Raw genomic sequence first — 14,391 nt, 5'->3', positions numbered from 1 at the left:
TTCAATATGTGTTGGACGTCAGCATTAAATTCCATATATTTAAATTGAATTGTAACTGATATTAGCATGTTACTTAATCCAGTAACACTGCAGTCTGAAATAAAGTGAAATAAAGTTAGATCATGATGGCTTTAATTTTTGTGAGTCACATGCTAAAGGTCTGCTCCTGACTTGCCAGTAAAATAATGTATTGGTATTAGCAATTATTACACCGTGACACACACACATAATGGACTTGACTAATAGTTTCATAATATTTGAATACTGTGGGCTAATATTATATTTTCGTCTGTTATATGTCCAGTGCATAGGTGATAGGCAGAGGAATACTCTGTAAAAATGGCAGACGAGGAGGAGTATGAGGAGGTCATAGAGGTAAGAGAAAAATCTTTTAACAATGGAGTTACTTGTTTGTGAACTTGTAACAAATTAATGTTTTGAAGATGCATAGCTTGTGTCCATCTCTGTACATAAGCATAAAGTTCCCCAAGTTTGTGTGTGTGCAGGTACATTAGAGGGAACAGTGCCATCAATACTGCAGAACCTCTGTGGCTGCTGTTCCAGTATCTATTCGAATATGGATTGTGAACTTTCCCACCCATTGCAAGGAAGGAATATGAAAGTTCCATATTGGGGGCCTTTTGTGAGCCCTATATGGTCAATACAGTATGGATATTCAGTGTAGATCTGAGGCCAAATTAAACCCTGGTGTAAGAGCACCAAAATCTATGGAGATACAGTAGGGATGAATTTGACCTCATTGAAGCGCATTGCTTTCTACCTCATTGTAGTGCCATGATTTGAGGGACACAACAGCCTACTATCATGGGTGAATGTCAGTGAAAAAATGACTTTGCTATAAGATGGTTACACTATATTAATAAACCTGCTCTTAGTTATTAAACAATGTTTATTCCATTAAAATACATAAGGGCAATTAGAATGGCTTCCATAGTGTCCTCTGAGAGGGAAAAAACGATAGTGTTTATTTTAGTACCAATTTTACAACTCTGATCCGCACAAGAAATCCTATGGATTTCTCATCTGAGCCAAGATGGCAGGGTTGCTGAACACTGTATGTTTCTGATCGTCAGATGCAGATATGCTAATTCAGTTAGTTACATATCTACATCATTTGTCTGAGGAAATATATGTCACTGTTAGTACAGTCCCTATAGATGTATTTTGGAATCTAGCTCTAAAAGGAACTATTTCTCCAAATTGTTATGATTTCCTATATTATCTGTGATTCACCTTGTATGCAGTGACTATTAATATCAGTGTTAATTGCACCACCAGTTATACTGTAGTAATTCCCACTTCCATAATTATCTCCTTTTCTAGGCTGATAATTATTTAATTTAATTTTTGATAAGGTGTCAATTTCCTTTTTTTTTAAATTGTGTGATGTGGCAATGTTTGCCCAGACAGCTCCATTTCCTCCTTTGTTTTTTAAAAAATGTATGCCTCTCTATAACCACATCTATAGGACAGCCTCAGATGGTTCTGCTTTATTAGCTTCCTCCTGAGACAGTCACAAGGGAGAAGTTATAAATAAAACAGCAACAAATGGCATCTGGTATGATTTTGAAGCAGCTCAGCCCTTTCCAAAATCATTAAATCTATAACCCTAGTTTTATATAAATCACATGATTGAAATCTGTGTAATCAACTTGTGCCAGATATTTGTGTTTAAAGAGAGAGGAAAATTATTGCTGGAATAAGTGAATATTCTTTTACTCACCCAGAGGGCTCAGAGTATACTGAGTATTTCATTTAAGGAATATTTCTCTTACCTCTGGATGTACTAGTCTACATTGGATATTGTAGCCATTTGTGATTCGCAAAGAATGCAGTTGATCACAAACCAGATAGTATTTCACTGATGAGTATCTTGAAACTTTGGGAAAAGTGAGTCACACACACTACACTGGCACTGAAGAGGAACTACTCAAAAACATAACCAGATATTAGGCCGCATGAGAGGTAGTTTTTTCTAGTTATTTGAGCAAAGTACTGAGGCCCTAGAAAGGCTGAGTTTTAATCACAGTTCTTTTAGGGCCTGATCTTTTAGGGCCTGAAAAGGCCTTTGGATCAGGTGCATACTGATGTGCTGTGTGACCTTGGGGAAAATCACTGTGCATGAGATTTTCAGAGGCAAAAATGGCAGGTGGACACTTAACTAATACTGGAAGTCAATGAGCGTTAGGTGATTTTTTTTGAAAATTTCCATCTTCGTCTTTTCTTTTCCATTGACTTCAATGAAATGTTAGAGGTTCAGAGCAGCTCAGGCTCTGGCCCAGTCTGTCTCAGTTTTCCCATCTGTATAAATGGGTACAGTAAAATGGAGAGGGCTGTTGTGAAGTTTGATTATAGTGACCGTCATCCAGGCTTTTGGGAAACCCTGGTTTCTTTGATACCGACTCTCTCTGTTGCTTTGTGCAAGTCATTTAATCTCACTGCCTCTGTAAAATGGCCATGATAATGAATAATCTTTATCACCTACCTGACAAGAATTTTAATTTGTTTGCAAACTACTACTAATTATTATTATTAAAAATGAGCGGATCCTCAGAACTCTGCCCCGGATGGAAAAGAGGCTCCAGCATGTCTGAACCACAACTACATCCCCCCAAAATTGGGTTGAAAGATGTGTTTGTTATTCCTTCAAAGAGATAAGGAAGGCATTTTGCTGTGCTGCATGACCTTGAGAAATGATGAGGTTTGTCCTCTGTTTATAGTATTACACTGAAGAGACTGTCGTTGAGGAGGGTGAACCAATGGAGGTAAAGGATTGTATGAGATTGCATGTGGAGCAAATGTACATGTTGTTAATGCAAAGCACCAAATGCATAATAAACCATTCTGTGTTTTGAGGGTTATTTCACCATTCTGACTGCGTAAATATGAGCTGAAATAGGTGAAGATTACTGCTCAAGGGACTTCTATTTAATTTACAAGGTCCTGATCTGGGGAGGGGATAAGCACCTTCAGACAAGGGCACTCAGTATCTGTCAAAGTTGGGCCATGGATTACATGAACAGGAAACATGGGCTAGTGTATACTCTAATATACCCTATGTACTTCAGCTATTCTGAAGACAAGTACAGAAAGATTCCTTCTGAAATCTTTTTTGTTTACATGTCAGTTCTATTCTTATTTGTTTTGTATGACCTTAGTCACAAGCAAAGTGATTGTTTCCATGTTTTTCCTGTTTCAGTTATTGCAATGTAGTGCCCCCAGAAAGTTATAAAAGTAATTTGAAATTGCAGTTAGGCCATTCATATGGATATTCCAACTCAGAGCTTTTTCCAGGTGAAATACTCCTCATAATTTGCGGCTATCAAGATGCACAGCCTTACAGTTTTATTCTGTGGGTAAAGTGTTTCCTTTTGAACAAAGAGTCCTGTCACAAAATCTTTCTTGAATCCTTGTTCCAGTAAAATGCCCATTGACAAAATAGGAACTTTTACTGAGTAAGTAATTCAGGACTACCCCTGCCACAAAAAAGGCCATGTCACGTCATTTGTTTTTTAAGATGAACTACCCAGTGAAATCAATGGCCAGAAATTATTCAAAGTAAGCAATGGTGCAACAGATAGTTCTATATCTGACTTACCATATTTGCATTACATTAATGATGGTAGGTTTTTTTTATTTAAATAGAAAATTAGTCACTGTAGGCACTATAGACTTTCTAATTACTGTGATTAGATTTTCTTCTGTAGACTGTGGTGTATTAATACCCTGTAACCCCTTGGATTTTAATATGAAAGAGGAAAGCTCACTGTACTTTCAGAATCAAGCATTTTTTTCTGCTCATTTTCTTTGAAGAGGTCATGACTTAGGCACTGGTTAAGTCTATTCACTGGTACATGTAACTTTTTTCTAGTGTTAAGGTTTTACTGTCTAAGGGTCAAACTTCGTAAACTCTTCAGGGCAAGTACCATAACTTATAGCTGTCTGCAAAGTGCTATGTACATTTATGGTGTAATAAACAAAAAAAAAAGAAGTTAATAGGAGTCAACTTCTGTTGAACCATTATTTAGCCCTAGCGTAATAGGTAACAAGAAACAGCATGTAATTTTTTTCATGGTTTTATGACCACGTGCGTGCATTTAGGATTCTCCAGTGCCATTTAATGACAGAAAAGATGTCATTACTTTCCTCACTGATTAGAAATGAATGGATATGGACTAACCTGTTGCAACATTAAAGTGAATAACAACTTATTGGAACATTATTAGTGAAACACAACTAGTGCCCACAGAATAAAGCATTTTGAAAGATAAGTATTGCCAACATTTTCTTCTTTAGCTAATGCTCAATATATTTGCTATTCTACGTCATATTAATGCAAATAACTGTCAAGAAATCTGAGCTTCATTCATTCCCTTTTGAAGGCTTTCCTTTTTTTTAGCAAATCTATTATGAACCAAGACTTGATGCTTCCTTATCCATGCACTTTTGAAACAATTTTATTTTTGTAAGTTATAATAACCATTTCTTTTAGTGTTTTTAATTCAAATCTTACTTGTATTGAAACCATTGCCTACAGCATGAACAAATATATAGATTGTTAAAAGGAAATTGAGTCTCTTTCCAACTGAGCTATACCCACTGCTTATATACATATATCAGATAGTCTCTTCTGTGATTATGATCTGACTATCCACATCAGGACATGCAGGTTAGTAGAAAAACTAGATTCTGAACATACATTCAGTCATCTAGTGAATCTTATAGTTATTGTGAAGATCTGAAGGGTTTAGTCATGTTTATCTTGCTATCTCAATTTCTTTTCTCTTTTTGGGGAAGGCTATTCCTTTTGAAGGCTGATAAATGTCTTTCATCTACATTCACATCTCCCAGTGACATCAACAGGAGCTGTGAATGTGTGGATATGTGTTCCCTCCAATACTCCCAATATAGCCCTTAGTATTCAGATCGTTTCTACACTTCGGGCCTATCTGTCATCAATTTACCCTCAAGGTTCCCTCTGACGTCAATGGGAGATACATGTGGAATGATGGCAGCAGAATGCCCTCCAGACTCCAGAGCTGCTGGATAAAAACCAGAGAAGCTTGATTTAGAAATCGGCTAATCTGCAGAGTCTTCACACTGCCTGCTTGGATGATGTGTACTAGGCACATTGGGCAATCCCAGTAGGAAAAGTGGCCCACATTGTAGCTCAGTTCCCACTGTGCGGGGTTCCTGAGTAGGAATTAAATCCATTTCATCAGATAGGAGAGTTAAAAAGTTATTGCTGCAAAATTATTGCTTATCATTAAAAATCCAATAAATACATATTGCCCACATTCCCAGATTATCATGGAGACCACTACCACCACCACCACCAGAGGAACTACTGGCCCCAGAGGCACCTCAGGAACCATTGAGCAAGCTGCACCTCCAGTCAGAAAGAGGATGAAAAAGATAAAAGTGGATTCGTCCAAGTTTATGACCCCTTACCTGAAACACAGTCATAAAATGCAGGATCTGTTCAGTCAGGTAAACTCTTACACTTGTGTCTTCCTGTTTGTTTCTTTAAATCAAATATACACATCATAGCAAACCCTAATATCACTGTAATGTCCTCTTCTGTATTTCCTTTCTCATCCTTGTTGATTACTGATATTTACAGTGAAAGAGGAGTTTGTCATTCCCTGATTCATTCATTGTTATGGTAGTGAATCATGATGTCACAAAAAGTGGCCTGAGGGAGGGGCATGAGTTCTATCGGTTATAACAGATATCTGAGAGCCAGGATTCCTGATGTCCATTCCTAGCTCTCTCACTGACTCTTTGTGTTCTGCTGGAAAATTTATTTAACCTCTCTTTGCCTCAGTTTACACACCTGAGTTGGAATAATAATTAAAGATAGACCTGAGTTGTGAACTTAACCAAAGCTCAAGCATGATTGGTTTGTTTGCTTTTCATTTTTGGCCAACTGTAGACAAAGGGCCAAATTGCAAAGTCCAGATCTGGATCCAAACTTTCCCAAAAGCTTGAAGAAAGTGGTTCCAATCTGGGGTGCTACTTCATGCCCAGCTCTAAATACATAAGTGTTGTGAGGCACAATTAATGCCTATGAAGTGTTTTTACATTCTACGATGAAAAAAAAGGGTAGAAAAAATTAATGGTAAGGTGATGAAAGTGATAACTTATTTTATTGTTTGAATTGGTCGGGGGGGGGCGGGGGGGAGGGAAGGACATGACAGATGATAATCCAGGGCCCAGTCCTGCAAACATTACAGGACTTTATTCAGTATTCCTAATCCTGTGAACAAGGGCACTCACTTGAATAAGGGCTGTAGGATTGAGCCCACAACACGCAGGGAGTATTTTAAAACTGTAGTAGTAGTAGTGCACCTCATGCAAATAAAATCAGCAACTTGACTATAGCGAACCGTTTAAGTGGGGAGACTGCCCAACTCAAAGTGAAAATCAATGGGAGTTGGGTGCCATAGGCCTCTTTGTAAAGCCCATCTTGAATTTATTAAATTAAATGTGCCTGATCCTGATCTCACTGAAGTCATTGGGAGCTTTGCCATTGACACCAATGGGAACAGGATCAGGTCACGTGGATTTTCAGCATATTTAAGCAGCTACATTCGTTATATTATTTTAAAAATATGTGTGTCATATTAATATTGTAAAGCCATAGAAATACTGGGACAAATTCTGCTCTTATTTCCAACTGTGCAGCCCCATTGACTTCAATAGGGTTGCACAGCTAGAAATAAGAGCACAGCTTAAGCCATTGTGTTTTCAGGTATCTGAATACAATTTTTTTAGCTACTTGATTTTTATAGAATAATTGTTATGATAGAAAACCAAACTCCCTACAGGCCTAACCTGTGTCATATCTGGGTGATCTGAAGTGAGCTCTAGAGGAGAAACAGACTATTCTATTTGTTACAGTGTACCAGATCCCCAGCTGGTGTAAATCAGGGCACCTCCTTTGGCTCCAATGGGACTCAATTGACTTCAATGAAGCTATGCTGATTTACGCTATTTGATGATCTGGCCCAGTGTTGCTAACCCAGTGAAGATAAACATTGATGACTGCTCTAGCTAAAGCTTCTCCAGAACTTTGGGAGTTTGTCTGAGTAATGTTCAGTCTTGTTTTCTTACAGAACAAATACAAACAGCAGTTTGAAAAAGAAAAAGGAAAGCCATATGCTAGCACAGTTGATACCCCAGAACTTCGGAGAATTAAGAAAGTGCAAGATCAGCTCAGTGAGGTATGTGGTAGGCCTGATAAATCAAATGAGATATAAATTGGTAAGAGGCTGCATCTCCTGGGTTACATATTTTAACTATTGGCAGTAACCAAATAGATAATGTTATGCAATCCAGTCTGGAAGCTTAGCAGAAACATTGCCAAGGTCTCTGGTGCAGGAAATGCAGACTCAATGACAAGCTTAAAAGTCTAGAATTCAGTTTGGGATTTAGGCCTTGGCAACAAGGAAGGAGAGATAATGGTCCTTGATCAGCTGGATAATAATTCCAGGTGGCTGTGGCCAAAAGAGGTTTGAAATTTTTTCATCTGAAGTTAAAGATAGGATGCTGGGAAAATGTTGATAAAGTATAAAGCACTGAATTAAATGACACTGCTGGCTACATCCTGTCATTTTTCTGCATGTGGAATTCCTGTTGAAGTCAATGGAAATATTGCCTGAATACTGCAAAATCAGACCTTTCAAAATGTGCCTAAACACTTCTCTTTTCATATGACCACATATCAAACAGCTGCCCTTAATAGACCCTGCTGATGTGCTCTAAAAGGTACTTATTTGTGTTGTTGTAGTCCCATTTCAAGTAGCACTATGTGAACACAAACTAGGTATCTTTTAGGGAATGTCTGCACTGCAATTAAAAACCCATGGCTGGTCTTAGGGTGACCAGATGTCCCGATTTTATAGGGACAGTCCCAATTTTTGGGTCTTTTTCTTATATAGGCTCCTATTACCCCCCCACCCCCGTCCCGATTTTTCACATTTGCTGTCTGGTCACCCTAGCTGGTCTGTGCCAGCTGACTCGGGCTTGCAGGGCTCATGTTAAGGGGTTGTTTAATTGAGATGTAGATGTTTGAGCCTGGGACCTGCAAGGAGGGAGGGTCCTAGAGCTCAGATATTTTCTTGATAAATACTTTTCCCAATTAATTGTGTTTGGCATGTCTTGATCTAGGTTAAATATCGTATGGCTGGCGATGTTGCAAAGACTATTTGCCATGTTGATGAAAAAGCAAAGGACATAGAACATGCAAAGAAGGTGTCGCAGCAAGTGAGCAAGGTAAGAGTGTGAGTGATTCTGTGAGAGGGTTGTGGACATCAATGGCAGCAAGCCGTGTAGGTCAAGGCCCTAAGTGTGTAGGTCAGGGCCCTAAGAATGATTGTATCAAAATTTCAAAGTAACATAAGAAGATAATTAGCAGAGAAACAACTGAGCAAGAGAGAAAAGTGTTATAATCTGAAATGCTCCTCACTGAGGTAGTCAATGGGTTTTCTTTGTTAGAGACTTTTTCTCCCTTAACATTTTGAAAAAGCTGCCTATGTACTAATACATTTTAGTGCTTTCCTACAAGCACAGTTAACCAACATGCTGGTCTTTCTGTCCAGGTTTTATACAAACAGAACTGGGAGGAGAATAAGGATAAGTACCTTCTTCCCCCCGATGCTCCAGAGCTTGTGCAGGCAATAAAAAATACGGCAATGTTCAGTAAGGTAAGAGCAGCTTCTGCTCTTAGGCAGTGTATCATTGCTAGTGAGTGGTTATTTCATTCCAAGTAATTACTTCCTGACACTTTTTTCTCTTTTTAAGAAACTGTACACAGAAGATTGGGAGCAAGACAAAACATTATTCTACCCATACAATGACAGTCCAGAGTTGAGGAGAGTAGCAAAGGCTCAAAAGGTTCTTAGTGATGTAAGTAACAAAGCCTGATTGCCCATCTCAATAGAGTGGTGTCACACTGATTTACCTCTGTAGACTTCTCAGTGGATTTGCATTGGCATAAAACCACTATAAGGGAGTAGAGAATCAGTCCCAAGATGCAGTGTGGATATTTATGAAAATGGTAGTGATATGTCTGTTGAAAAGCACTGAATGCGTTGAATGTTTATAAAGTCTGAAGAGACTGGAGATTCTGAGTTGTGTTCAGAAGAATTAGTGTAATCAAACCATTATTGGCCCAATCTTCTAGGATGCTGTTTTCAATGGGATATGAGAGTGTTTAACATCTCTCAGGAGACAATGAGAACTTTTCAGGATTGGGCCTATACACCCAGTTCTCCCATGTGTAAAACAGGGATAACAATACTTCCCTACTTCACAGAATGGTTTAATTCATTAACGTTTATAGAAGCACTTGGAGAACTGAATACCTCCTTGGTTAAGGAGCTATATAAGAGATGTCAGTGGATGTTGAGGGTATTCAGCACCTCACAGGATCAGGGCTCTGAAATCCAAACTATTAATGTATTTCAAAAGTCCCCTAGCAGGTTAGTAATTTCTCTCTTTCTTAAAGAACACTGTAGTAGTTACACTGCTTGAGAGAGCTTATTTTGCAGCAGTTGAAATGACTGCTTCTGTTAATGGAAGCGTTAGAGAGGGTCAGGAGTAAATGGTCTGTTGTTTATTTAAACAGGCAGTTCCTGTAAATGTTTACTCCTTGCATTATTTCAGATTGTTTACAAAAAGGGACATGATGAACGAAAATCTAAATACACTTCTCTGCCAGATCCACCTGATGTGGAGCTCGCCAAGAAAGCGACTAAGCAGCGCAGTGATGTGAGTATACTGCTCCGCTTTCTCCCAACTAGACATCTTGCTTAAGGATTTGGAGAGGCAGAATCATTTAAGTGCATATACATTATATACAGGCTGGGTTCAAGCATGGAACAAATAAATAAATAAACAAACAAATAGATCAGTCCTCACAAGGGGCTCTGTGTTTGCCATCTAGTCTTCCATGATGACTGTCAGGGTTTTTTTTCTTCCTCATCTTTTTCAATTCCCATATTCACCCCCCCTTCTTCTTTCTTCTCTCCTACACTCTTCTCCCCTTCCTCAGTCCTCTCATTCTCCTTCTTTTTCTGTTCTCTCCACCCTCCAGGGGTATGCTACAGGGCCTCCCAGAGGATTCCGGGGGCCCGGGGTCTTCGGCGGCGGGGGGCCCTTCCGTTCCGGGACCCGCCGCCAAAGTGCCCCGAAGACCCGCGGCGGGAGCCCCCCGCTGCCGAATTACCACCGAAGCGGGACCCGCTGCCGAAGCGCAGCCCGGTCTTCGGCGGTAATTCAGTGGCGGGGGGGGGGTCCCCGCCGCGGGCCTTCAGGGCACTTCGGCGGCGGGTCCCGGAACAGAAGGGGCCCCCCGCCGCCGAAGACCGGGCTGCGCTTCGGCTGCGGCGGCGGGTCCCGCTTCCCGCCCCGGCCCCAGCCCCAGCCTCTTACCCGAGCGTGTCTCCGGCGGGGCCTGAGCTCCGTCCCGCTCAGAGCCGCGTGGTGAGGGGGCGGGGCTGTGAGCTCCACGCCGAGCGGAGGCAGCTGCCCCGCCCCCTCCCCACGCCGCTCTGAGCGGGGCGGGGCTCAGGCCCCGTTGGAGCTCCCAGCCCCGCCCCCTCACCACGCGGTTCGGAGCGGGGCGGGGCTCAGGGGCCCCGGCGGAGACTCGGCGCTCGATGCGCTGAGGCTCCAGGAGAGGGGCGGAGGCGGGAGCCTCCGCTCTTCTCTTGGGGGCCCCTGCGGAGCCCGGGGCAAATTGCCCCCTTTGCCCCCCCCTCTGGGCGGCCCTGGTATGCTATAGAAGGTCATAATGATCAACATGACCACTATGTTGCTTGTTTAAATTCAAATAGCAAAGTGTTTGTATGTATGGGTGCATTTTTTATTATATAATATTTTCTAAGGAGTCCATAATTTGTTCTCAAGGAACACATTTATTTTTCTAATAGGACTGGATAATTGATATTTGATTATGAAATGCACCTGTCGGATCTTAAAAGTGAACAGGCTGTACTCATGTTGTAGAATATATTTAAATATGAATTTCAATGCAAAATTATTATACACATTATAAAGAGTCCTTCATTCCTAACATCCTCATGTTCACAGATCTCAGTTAGAGGAAAAGTTTGTCAAACAAGATGTCTTCAGTGTGATTTTGCACACTGAATTAGCTAATGGCAACAAGCAGTGAATCCTTAGGGCATGATTAACAGAGGCCCTAGCACCAGTCATCTCCAGTCTATATTTTGTTATAGTTAGAGTAAATCAGTACCAAAGAATGCAGGAGATGGGATGGAATATAGAGAGATAAAAGTTCAGCTAAATAAATGGGACTATGTCATGTAGACTCCTAAGTTAGAAGCAGGATTTTAAGTCAGTTGAGAATGTAACTGACTAAAGAGTAGGTGATATATAATCATATTGCTTTGTACTAGTAATTAACTACAGCACAGTGTTAAGAAATCACAGTCATTGACCCTTGAGGTTGAAAAACCATTGATGAACATAGTGATGAGCTTAGCTATGAGCAGAGAGAAAATATTTTATTTGGAGAAAATTTCTCAGATAGCCGAAGGACCTTACTTCGCAACCGTACTCAAATGTAGCTCAAAAGATAAATGCGTGTCAAAAAGACCTTATCATGGAACCAGCAGGAACTAACTGATCACTATATAAAGTTAATGAAATATGAGTAGCAGTCAACAGGCTATATGTAGTTCATGCCAGTGAAAACAAGGGCATTTTGTTAGCATTGTTTTCCATAGCCAGTCTCTATGAGTGGCATAAGAACTGAAGCAGCATGGAAGTGCTCAGATTTTCTGCAAATAAACTGGAGTATCAAAATACAGCCTGAAGCATGATGGCACCAAGTCAAAACCTTTGCACTGCATCCATTAGGAAACAGATAGGAACTAGACTGGAGCAGACAATAGTTTATTTCTGATGAGCTTGAGTACAAGCTGATAGTAATAACATATGCACCATGTAAAGGGTGTGCAAACCCTGCATAAATCTGAGTGGTCCACTTTGGTTCTGTGACATGTTGTGTTTGCAGTAGCAGGAAATTCTAGTTGAGTCAGTAGGGGAAAATATGTGTGTTAGTGAGAAGTCATGGATAGTAGTTCACAACTGAAGCTGCCTCAGTGCAGAGCATGTACAAGCTGCAGAAAATGAGAGCTTGTTATTAAAAGAGATAATTTGATCCACTGAGTAAGCTTTGAAACAAGCAGAGGTGGAATTTTGGCTTGTGAAATTAGTTTCCCTGATAGGAAAACACATTGTTTTAGAAATAGGTAAATCAGACTATTAAATCTAATGTATCTGAGCAGTATATCTGCACCACCTAAAACACTGTTCAAGAGAAACTAAGACACATTTATAAACATGGAGGTGGATAAATTGGAAGTGCACTTAAAAGGATATTGCCTTTCCTCTTATGGTCAATTGTGTAAAAGAGAAAAATGGTGACAATTGCTGGGGGAGGGAAGCAGGATTTGGCAATGATCGAACAATCTAATTTATATAGCCAAAATGCTGGTCTAAATTATAAACAGCTATACATTTTCCAAGCATGGTGCTCACTGTCCAGTGAACGGTATATGATTTTGGGTGAGAGAGGGAGAGATCCATATATTCTATGTCTAGGATTTTCAAAGTAGCCTAAGGTAGATTTCCTTGGGCACTTTTGAAAATTTCAGCTTGTGTATCCTAGAATCTAAATCAGATTAAACCAAGAGGATCTGCGTCAGTATTCTCCCATAGGGGAGAAAACCAACAGCAAGCAACCTCCATATTGGTGAGAATATTGTTGAATCTAAGACTTATTTCAGCTAATCAACTCAAAAGGAGTTATCAAGAAGGAACTAGGCATTAACCAAGCAATGGAATAATTAAGCCAAAACATCCATGACAATAGCAGATAAAATGGAACTAGGGGTCACCAAATGAAATTAATAGGCAGCAGGTTTAAAACAAACAAAAGGAAGTATTTCTTTACATAAAGCAGAGTCAACCTCTGGAACTCTTTGCCAGAAGATGTTGTGAAGGCCAAGATTATAACAGGGTTAAAAAAGAACTAGATAAATTCATGGAGGATGGCTATTAGCCAGGATGGGCAGGGATGGTGTCTCTAGCCTCTGTTTGCCAGAAGCTGGGAATGGGTGACAGGGGATGGATCACTTGATAATTACCTGTTCTGTTCATTCCCTCTAGGGCACCTGGCACTGGCCACTGTAAGAAGACAGGATACTGGGCTAGGTGGACCTTTGGTCTGACCCAGTATGGCCGTTCTTATGTTCTTATGATTAATATACATTATTTCATTTTGTTATAGTTTAAGTACCATGAAGACTATGAAAATAAGATTAAAGGCAAGTGGAGTCAAACTCCTTGCTATGAAGTTGCAGTTGCAAGGATGAATGCTGATAATTTAAGTATGGTAAGAGAGTTATTTAGACACTGGGCCAAATGTATGTTTGTACCCTGTATTTTTATCAACCCTGTAATGCCTGATATATTTTTTCTGCTTTGTTTATAGTACTTCTCTTTTTCTATTTAAGCTATATTATGGATGACTATTTTGCAATGGTCGTGTATTTGATACATTTTGTTCTCTTTTTCCATTGCTTACAGAGAAAATACCAGGAAGACTATGAGCTCATGAAAGACCAAATCTACTTTATGCAAACTGACACTCCAGAGTACCAGGCTAATAAGCGAGTTGGAATTGCTGCCAGTAAAGTAAGTTAAGAATTCCCCCATTTACTTAGTTTGGTTCCACTTCTGCCAAACTTCTGATGACTCCAAATTATATTCAAGAACTTCAGCTGCGAAGCCGCGTTGATACACAACTTTCTGTCTTGTTCTGCCTGAGACTTCTATTATGGGCCAGATCCACCACTGATGTAAATCAATATAATTTCATTGACTTCAACTGAGATTTTTTTGCTTTAGATTGTAATAAATTTTTCAGTGCCTGACAATCTCCCTTGATTGTCTTTTGTGGCGCTGGAAGTATGACCCACTGGTTTAGAAACAGAGCCTTGGATCTGTATAGATATGCTTATGGATTATTCAGGGCAATAAGGATTTTACTTTGGAGATTGTCTATTAGAGGGTGCAAAGCTTCTTGGGACACAGTGAAGGAAAGCCACCACATAAGAACAGTTGGCATTCTGTTGAATGCTATATTCATTATAAAGCAACAGCTTAGCTCAGGGGTGGGCAAACTTTTTGACCTGAGGGCCACATCAGGGTTGTGAAACTGTATGCAGGGCCGGGTAGGGAAGGCTGTGCCTCCCCAAACAGCCTGGCCCCCGCCCCCTATCCGCCCCCTATCCGCCCCCTCCCACTTCCCACCTCCTGACTGCCCCCCTCTGA

General features: G+C 40.3%; 1 protein-coding gene across 1 annotated transcript in view; it reads left to right on the top strand.

Annotated features, from left to right (window-relative positions):
• Nucleotides 1-339: 339 nt before the first annotated feature.
• The window catches only part of NEB (nebulin), a 195,472-nt gene continuing 181,420 nt past the window's right edge, over nucleotides 340-14,391 (top strand). The window contains exons 1-10 of the mRNA XM_045032832.1: nucleotides 340-375; nucleotides 2,742-2,786; nucleotides 5,326-5,511; nucleotides 7,140-7,247; nucleotides 8,194-8,298; nucleotides 8,625-8,729; nucleotides 8,827-8,931; nucleotides 9,691-9,795; nucleotides 13,346-13,450; nucleotides 13,645-13,752. Coding sequence (XP_044888767.1) covers nucleotides 340-375; nucleotides 2,742-2,786; nucleotides 5,326-5,511; nucleotides 7,140-7,247; nucleotides 8,194-8,298; nucleotides 8,625-8,729; nucleotides 8,827-8,931; nucleotides 9,691-9,795; nucleotides 13,346-13,450; nucleotides 13,645-13,752 — 1,008 coding nt within the window. The remainder of the gene's footprint in view (nucleotides 376-2,741; nucleotides 2,787-5,325; nucleotides 5,512-7,139; nucleotides 7,248-8,193; nucleotides 8,299-8,624; nucleotides 8,730-8,826; nucleotides 8,932-9,690; nucleotides 9,796-13,345; nucleotides 13,451-13,644; nucleotides 13,753-14,391) is intronic.

Source organism: Mauremys mutica, chromosome 10 (assembly GCF_020497125.1).
Source record: "Mauremys mutica isolate MM-2020 ecotype Southern chromosome 10, ASM2049712v1, whole genome shotgun sequence".
Classification (NCBI taxonomy): Eukaryota; Metazoa; Chordata; order Testudines; family Geoemydidae; genus Mauremys; species Mauremys mutica.
Note: the sequence above shows the minus strand (reverse complement) of the source record. Positions and strands in the feature narration are given on the sequence as shown.